Raw genomic sequence first — 8,710 nt, forward strand, 5'->3', positions numbered from 1 at the left:
GTTCTTATGTTCTTATAGTTATTTTGGAATAACGGATGTTATGCCGAAATAATGCTGCTATGTAGACATACCCACCAAGTCCTCAAGTCCGAGTCCCACTTACCTGGGGTAAGTGTGCAGTGTAGACCTGCCCCTAGGTAGTAAACTAAAGCGATGGTGCACTTCACCTAGGACCGGGAACAGCTGTAAGCACCAGTGAAATGTAGCAGGTCTTCTGTGAAACACAGGCTGTAATCTACGGACAATGAGTGAACTGCCGGCCAGACTGTGGAGATAATGTGGATCCCCTTTGTTTCCAGCTCCTAAACTGCATACAAATTCAGCTAAAAACACTTAGGATACTTCACAAATGTTGCTTTTCCACACAGGCAATTGGTGTAGCCGCTGCAGGGATATTATTGGACAGGAGGGGGCGTGCCCATGAGACAATTAAGATTGGCTCCCCCATTGTGAAGGTTTAAGATCCTCCGCACGGGAGAATGTTTCAGAACCTCTGCACAGACTAATGGAAGACGAGGAAAACAGTTGTCGGACCTGAGAGCAAGACAACGGCGTTGCAGTGAAACGGCTCCCTCAAAGACACTTGGCTTAGCTGTTTAGAACATTCTGGCAGGGAAAAACTTTTACAGTACACACGGTCCCAAAGTTTTGGTAGCGACATTATTGTCAAAAATTCTTACTTAGATGATGCAAAACATTTAAGGGAAGTGGGAAGCCTGCCTGGTATGTAGGTTAATGACAGACCCGTGTTAAAGGATTGCAACTTCTGAGGCCGGATGTGATGTTCAACTTAGTAGCAATATCTGAGGAAGATCCTTGATTCTTGGCACAAAGAGTCTCAATAATTCATTTTGGTGTCTTAGAAAAAGCAAGTAATCTCCAGCCTGAGGACTAGATGGCCAGCGGTTGATGGTAAGTCCATTAAAGATCATGTGTTTAGTGAACCAGCTTAACCGAAAATGCTTTTTTCGATTGGAGATGGACAGAGGGTCACAGTTTCATAGACCCATAGGAGCAGAAGGGACCACAAAGGCCATCTGGTTTAACCCCCTACTAAGAAGGTTTTGTTGTGTTTGAATCATTCTAGATTTTGTAAACCTCCCATCAAGGAGCTCCCACAACCTCCCTCCGTGTCTGTTCCAGTGACCTGCCAGTCTTTTAAATTGAGATTTAATTGAAATGTGCTCTGCTGTAGTTTAAACCCATTGCAGCTTGTCCTGCCCTCTGGGGCCACAAAGAACGACTTTTCTCCGTCTTTTTGTATGGGAATGTTTCAAGTGTTTGTAGCACTGCTGTCATGTCCCCTTCTAATCTTCTTGTCCAAACTAAACACACCTAATTCCTTTAGCCTTTGATGATATGGCTTGTGTTCCCCCTTGATCAGCTTTGTCACTCACCTCTGGGACCTTTCCAGTTGCTCTACATCCTTTTCATACACAGGTGAGCAAAATTGGACACAGTACTCCAGCCGAGGGCTGACCAGTGTGGAGAAGAGGGGTACTGTCACTCTCTTTGTCTGCTAACACAACCCAAAACAGCATTTCCCGTGTTTGCAACAAAGTTGCACTGTTGTCTCTTGTTGAGATTGTGATCCACCACAACTACCGGATCTTCCTCAGCCATGCTGCTGCCAAGCCAGTGACCTATCCTCATTTTATATTTGTGCATTTGATATTTCTTCCCTAATTGTGGCACGTTACATTTCTCTTTGTTGAATGTTCTTGTCCACAGCCCCGTTCCCCAATTTGTCATGATCCCTTTGAATTTAAGCTCCATCCTCCAAAGTGTCGGCAACCTCTCACCTCCTTCCAGTTTAGCGTCATCTGCTGATTTGATCAGTTTGCTTTCTATTCCTACACCTCTGTCATTAAGAAAGATGTTAAATAACACTAGACCCAGAACAGATCTTTGTGAAACCCCACTGGGGATCTTCTTCCAATTGAGCATCATTCCATTAGTAGTTACTTTTTGTTTGCAGTTGTTTAACCGATTATATGTTCGCTGAATGCTCATTTTACCAAACCTGCATTTCTCCAACTTATTTATCAGAATATCATACAGTTCTGTGTCAGAAACTTCCCTAAATTCCAGGTCATTTATATTCTCTGAATTATACCCTGTCCATCAAACCCATTACCTTGTCAAAGAAGGAAATCAAGCTTGTTTGGCACACATTGTTTTTAGCAAATCCATGCGGGCTGCTAGAGGTTATTCCTTAATCCTCCAGGTACTTGCAAATTGAATGTTTTATAAACATTCTCTATTGCTCTGTTGAATGTTTTAGAAACATGCTCTAATAGCTTCCCAGCTATCAAGGAGAATGGTCTATGGATCTCTGCCCCTCCTTTTTCTCCTTTCTGAAAGTATTTTTTTCCTCTTTCTTTTTCCATTATAAATTACTGGGTTTCTGTTATTCCGCTCCAGCTCATCTGAGGAAGTGGGTTTTGTCCATGAAAGCTCATGACACTATATATATTTTTGTTACTCTCTGAGCCCTGGTCTGCACTAAGACCTTAGTCTGGAATAACTCCCCAATTTCAAGTTAGTAAGCAGTGTGTCCACACTAACAAGCCTATTATTCCAAAATAACGGGATACGGAATTTAAACTCTGTACTAATAACACTAATTCCGAACATGTAAGTTCGAAGCAACATTAATGTAGATGCTCCAGTGCCACTAATTTGAACTAATTGGCTTATGGGAGACCTCCTGCACCACCTCCGAGTAAAATCAGGAGTCTGTACGTCAAATTTAGTAAATTTGAAATAATTTCCTGGTGTAGACATGGCCTAAGGTACCACAGCACCACTACTTGCTTTTAAAGTTACAGACTAACATGGTGACCCCTCTGAGAATTTTCAGAAGCATGTAGGTATCCAACTTTCAAACAAAATGATGGACTTCAGCTGTTTTAAGTACATGGAAATTTTTGAAAATCTTAATTTTGAAAATCTGGAATACTGCCTACAGATGTGGTCTCCTCACTCAAAAAAGATATACTGGCATTAGAAAAGGTTCAGAGAAGGGCAACTAAAATGATTAGGGGTTTGGAATGGGTCGCATATGAGGAGAGATTAACGAGACTGGGACTTTTCAGCTTGGAAAAGAGGAGACTAAGGGGGGGATAGGATAGAGGTCTATACAATCATGAGTGGTGTGGAGAACATGAATAAGGAAAAGTTATTTACTTGTTCCCATAATATAAGAACTAGGGGCCACCAAATGAAACTAATGGGCAGCAGGTTTAAAACAAATAAAAGGAAGTTCTTCTTCACACAGCGCATCGTTAACCTGTGGAACTCCTTGCCTGAGGAGGTTGTGAAGGCTAGGACTATAATAAGGTATAAAAGAGCACTAGATAAGTTCATGGAGGTTATGTACATGGCTATTAGCCAGTATGGGTAAGGAATGGTGTCCCTGGCCTATGTTTGTCAGAGGGTGGAGATGGATGGCGGGGGAGAGATCGCTTGATTACCTGTTCGATTCACTCCCTCTGGGGCACCTGGCATTGGCCACTGTCAGCAGATAGAGTACTGGGCTGGATGGACCTTTGGTCTCACCCAGTGTGGCCATTCTTATGTTCATGGTAACTGTCTGAATCTTCCAACATCTAATACCATTGAAAATCTGACCCAAAATGCTCAGGGCTTTGAGTTAATGCTGAGATGATCTGTTTCAGGAGGAAGCTGGCCATGACCCTTTGTGAACATTTGGCTCAAAGTGCTCACTGCTGAATGCATCTAACTGCAGCTGCTTAGGGTGGAGAGGCTGGGACGCACAGGGATGATGCTTAGTGAGTCTCTCTCACCGAGGTTGAATCGCTCCGTTGGGCAGGTTGAGAGAAAACTATGTTCTAGTGGGTCAGGTTGCTTTCTTGAGCCTCAAGAGAGCAGGGAGCGAGCCCCAACTCTTCCACAGTCACTGTGTGTGACCTTGGACAAGTCATCTAGCGATGCTGTGCCTCAGTTTCCCATCTGTTTTAACTAATACTCGTTATATAGAGCACATTATGCTGGTGCTCCAGCAGCTGCACTGGCTTCCAGTATGTTTCTGGGCACAATTCAAAGTGTTAGTTATGACTTATATAGCCGTATATGGGCTGGGATGGGCGCATTTGAAGGACTGTCTTCTATACAAACCTGCCCGTGAACTGAGGTCAGCTGGGAGGTTCTGCTCCATGTTCCTCCACTTATGGAAATAAGGTTGACATCTACGTGGAGCTTTTGCTCCTAGGCTGTGGAATTCTGTCCCCAAGAACATTTGCCTGGCACCAACGTTAGTGCTGTTTCCACTCCAGACCAAGGCCACCCTTTCTACCCGGGCTTTTATTGGTGTTGAGTTGTGTGGGTGTGTGTCTCTCCTCTTGAGGTGTTTTAGCAGGTTTCATGTGTCCTCCCCCCCCCCTCCTCCTTGGAATCCTGTATTTTACTTTATATATATATAGTATTTTAAACATTTTGTTAGCCCCCTCAAATATTTTAAATAGAGGTGGGGTAAAAATATTTTAACTAACTAACTAACTAACTAACTAACTAACTAACTAACTAACTAAAATCTGCCCTACTCCACAGGGTTGCTGGAGGATAAATTCATTGAAGAATTTGAAGTGGTTAAATATTCTGCTAATGAGGTCCATTTAAGTACTTGGTGATCTAGACGATAAATCAGAGGTCAACAGTTGTCCCTTCGGCCAACCAGCAAGAGCCAATCAGCAGATAACGCCTGTGTACTGACAAAATGACTGGGGGAAATCAAACCTTGGTGACTGAGTTTCTCCTCTCGGGACTCACAGAAAGTCCAGAGATGAAGGCCATCTGCTTTCTGCTCTTCTTAGTGATGTACCTAGTCACCCTGGTGGGGAACCTTGGGATGATCGTGTTGATCAGGGTCGACTCCCGGCTCCACACCCCTATGTACTATTTCCTCAGTAATTTGGAATTCGTGGATTTCTGCTACTCCTCAACCATCACCCCCAAGATGCTGGTGGATTTCCTAAGTGAGAGGAGAGCTATTTCCTTCAGTGGCTGTGTCACACAACTGTTCTGTTTTGTGCTCACAGCGAGTGTTGAATGTCTCCTGTTGGCCGTGATGGCCTATGACCGTTATGTGGCCATCTGTAACCCCCTGCTTTATACAGTTATCATGTCCCGCAGAGTCTGTGCCCAGCTGGTGAGTGGCTCCTATCTGATTGGCTTTGTTCATGCACTAGCACAAACTATCTCCACCTTTCGGCTGTCCTTCTGCAACTCCAAAGTCATCAATCATTACTTCTGTGATATCCCACCGCTAATACAACTCTCCTGCTCTGAGACCTACAGCAATGAGTTAGTGCTTTACACCTTTGGTACATTTCACGGCATCTTCACCTCGGTGGAGATCCTGGTCTCCTATGTCTATATCATCTCCACCATCCTGAGGATCCGCTCCTCTGGGGGCAGACGCAAAGCCTTCTCCACCTGTGCCTCCCACCTGATGGCTGTCATGATATTCTATGGCACCACAGTCTTTATGTATGTGAGGCCGATATCCAGCTACTCACTGGACCGGGACAAAGTGGTCTCAGTGTTTTACACAGTGGTGATCCCCATGTTGAACCCCCTGATCTACAGCCTGAGGAACAAGGAGGTGAAGGACGCCTTGAAAAGGTTATTATAATTTCCACTTTTAGTAATTAGAGGGATCTTACACAAAACCCAGCTGTAGTCTCTCAGGCTATGTCTACACTGCAGCGCTATTTTGGGATACTGGAGACAAAGCTTCTGTCGACAAACAGCGTCTAGACTACATTCAGTTCTGTCAACAAAGCAAGCTGCTTTGTCGACGTGGCAGTGTAGATGCAAAGGACAGTGTAGATGCAATAACGCCTTCTATCGACAGAACTCTGTCAACAAAAGGCGTTATTCCTCATAAAATGAGGTTTACCAGCGTTGACAAAACTGCTGAGTTCTGTCGACGTTATGTCGACAGAACTCAGCGGTAGTGTAGATGCAGGTGTAGTTTTGTCGACAAAAGTCCACGTTTGTCGACAAAACCCTGTAGTCTAGACACACCCATAGAGACCTGTGCCAGGTGCCCCAGGGGGAATCATCCCCTCTCATCTACTCCCAGCTTCTGACAAGCAGAGGCTAGGGACACCCACCCTAACCCCTCCTGGCTCATAGTATGATTATCCTGCCCATGCAGAAATGCAACCGGGTGAAAAAAAGGAAGAAGATGAAGTAACTTTTAATTACTTTTACAATGTAACCAGTGAAAAGTAAACAGACAATAACACAGTGAAAAGTTTTCCTCCCTTCCTTTGCTCATGGGAAAACAGTTACAAAATGTTGAAATGAAAAAAAAAAAAACAATTTCAAACCCATCCCTTTTGTGGGTGCTGAAAATTTGGGCCTGAGAAATTTTTGATTGTTGCCAAAACCCCGTTTTCCAATGAAGAAAATTATTTTGTGGGGATTTTAGTCCTTCTCTCTGGCTGTGTCTAGACTGGCCAGTTTTTCCAGAAAATCAGCCGCTTTTTCGGAAAAACTTGCCAGCTGTCTACACTGGCCGCTTGAATTTCCACAAAAGCTCTGACTTCCTACTGTAAGAAATCAGTGCTTCTTGCAGAAATACTATGCTGCTCCCGTTCAGGCAAAAGTCCTTTTGCACAAAACTTTTGCACAAAAGGGCCAGTGTAGACAGCTCAGATTTGTTTTCTGCCAAAAAGCCCCGATTGCGAAAATGGCGATTGGGGCTTTTTTGCGGAAAAGCGTGTCTAGATTGGCATGGATGCTTTACCGCAATAAGTGCTTTTGCGGAAAAGCATCCGTGTCAATCTAGACACTCTGTTCCGAAAATGCTTTTAACGGAAAACTTTTCATTTAAAAGCATTTCCGGAAAATCATGCCCCAGTGTCTCATATATTAAAGCGCTGCTGTGTTAATTGGAAATGTGTTTGCAAGGGCAGCCCCGGGAGTGCTGAAGATCTGTCAGGCCTCACCCATGTTCTGAAGGCTTCTCAGTGGCTGGTTCTTGGGTGCGTTTGGTGGGCCTTTTCTCTTGTGGATCAGCCTCCTCCTTGAAGATTCTCTGGAAAACCTCCTTGAGAGACTCCCTCACTTGCCGTCTCCCGTGTTTCCCGACTAAGAAGTAAATGAAGGGGTTGATGCTGCTGTTAAGACAGGGCAGTAGGATCACTAAATTCTTGACAAGGAGGTGTATCGCGGTGTGACTAAGGAGGGCCATTAGCACAATGACCCGGAGTGGAAGGGCTAACACGAGGAAGAAAAGGACGGTGACCATAATGATGACATAGAGCTTTGTTGGTTGGTGTCGCTGTGAGCAATACCGGACTTTGATGAACAGCGTTACGCTGGACAGCACCATGAGTGGAGAGAAAACCAGGAAGCTTAAGACGCAGCTGAATATGGTCATTTTGGAACAGTTGTCACGGGTGATGCAGAAATAGCACTCCAGGCCGGTCACCAAGACGGAGAGAGCCCAGAGCAGGGTGCAAACCGTGGGAGACAAGTTTTGCGGCCGGTGACATCGGTACCAGAGAGGGAAAAGGACAGACAGGCACCTGTGAACGCTGATGGCCGTCAGGAGATAGAGACCGGTGTTGTATATAAACAGCGCCACCCACTGGATTGTCTCTCTGGCAGCAAACCCTCCATGAATGTCCCCGGGTACATTTAAGAGGATAATAACCAAGAAGACCACCATGCACAGGAGGAAACCAAAGTCAGCGATGGCCAGGTTGAGGAGGTAGATGGTGAAGGGGTTCTTCTTCATCCAGAAGCCGAGGAGCAAAAGAACCACCCCGTTCCCTGCCAGCCCAAACAGGCAAACGAACAGAGAAACAGAGTTGAGCACGAGGATAGGAATGAAACACCTGTCCTGATCCAGGTCTGTGTCATTAGAGCCACTGGACTCGTTAACAAATAGACAGGAAGGCAGGCTGATCTGTCCCACCGTCGGGGATGCCGTGATAAGCTCAGTCATATTGAAACCGCTGCTGCAGCCTGATAATTTCCAGCTCCCTCGTTATCTCGCTTGTGTAAACACACCTGCTAATAGAAATAAACAGGACGTGTATGAGTGACTCCGAGTCATGGTGGGAACTCAGATTTGCCAGTAATTCCAGCCCCACCCTCCACTCCTGAGCTAAAATATCCAGATTCCAATGAGCATTTATTGGAAAGTCACATGGAGATTAAAACAAAGGAGAGGAATTAGGGGATTTGTAAATAAATACAGAGGGGAGAGGATAGGGGATTTTTAGTGAGGAGGGTACTAGATAGGTCTTTCTTCTTTGGAAACCTCAGGGCAAAAGATAAAATAAATGTCAGAGACAGCAATCCCAAGCATTATTCCCTACATAAGAACATAAGAACGGCCGTACTGACTCAGACCAAAGGTTCATCTAGCCCAGTAGCCTGTCTGTCGAGAGTGGCCAGCACCAGGTGCCCCAGAGGGGGTGGACCGAAGACAATGATCAAGCGATTTGTCTCGTGCCATCCATCTCCAGGCTCTTACAAACAGAGGCCAGAGACACCATTCCTACCCCCTGGCTAATAGCCTTTTATGGACCTAACCTCCATGAATTTATCCAGCTTCTCTTTAAACTCTGTTATAGTTCTAGCCTTCACAGCCTCCTCTGGCAAGGAGTTCCACAGGTTGATTGTGCGCAGTGTGAAGAACTTTCTTTTATTAGTTTTAAACCTGCTA

At 45.0% G+C, this 8,710-nt stretch overlaps 2 protein-coding genes across 2 annotated transcripts; one reads left to right on the top strand and one right to left on the bottom strand.

Annotated features, from left to right (window-relative positions):
• Positions 1-4,738: 4,738 nt before the first annotated feature.
• On the top strand, positions 4,739-5,656 carry LOC102456247 (olfactory receptor 8U3-like). Its single transcript, XM_006111805.5, has one exon. The coding sequence runs from the start codon at positions 4,739-4,741 to the stop codon at positions 5,654-5,656; it is 918 nt and encodes a 305-aa protein (XP_006111867.4).
• Positions 5,657-6,976: 1,320 nt separating this feature from the next.
• LOC142829328 (mas-related G protein-coupled receptor member H-like) lies at positions 6,977-7,984 on the bottom strand. Its single transcript, XM_075928817.2, has one exon. It carries the CDS (start codon positions 7,982-7,984, stop codon positions 6,977-6,979), a length of 1,008 nt encoding a protein of 335 aa, XP_075784932.2.
• Positions 7,985-8,710: the final 726 nt, after the last annotated feature.

Source organism: Pelodiscus sinensis, chromosome 5 (genome assembly GCF_052426305.1).
Source record: "Pelodiscus sinensis isolate ZL-2025 chromosome 5, ASM5242630v1, whole genome shotgun sequence".
Classification (NCBI taxonomy): Eukaryota; Metazoa; Chordata; order Testudines; family Trionychidae; genus Pelodiscus; species Pelodiscus sinensis.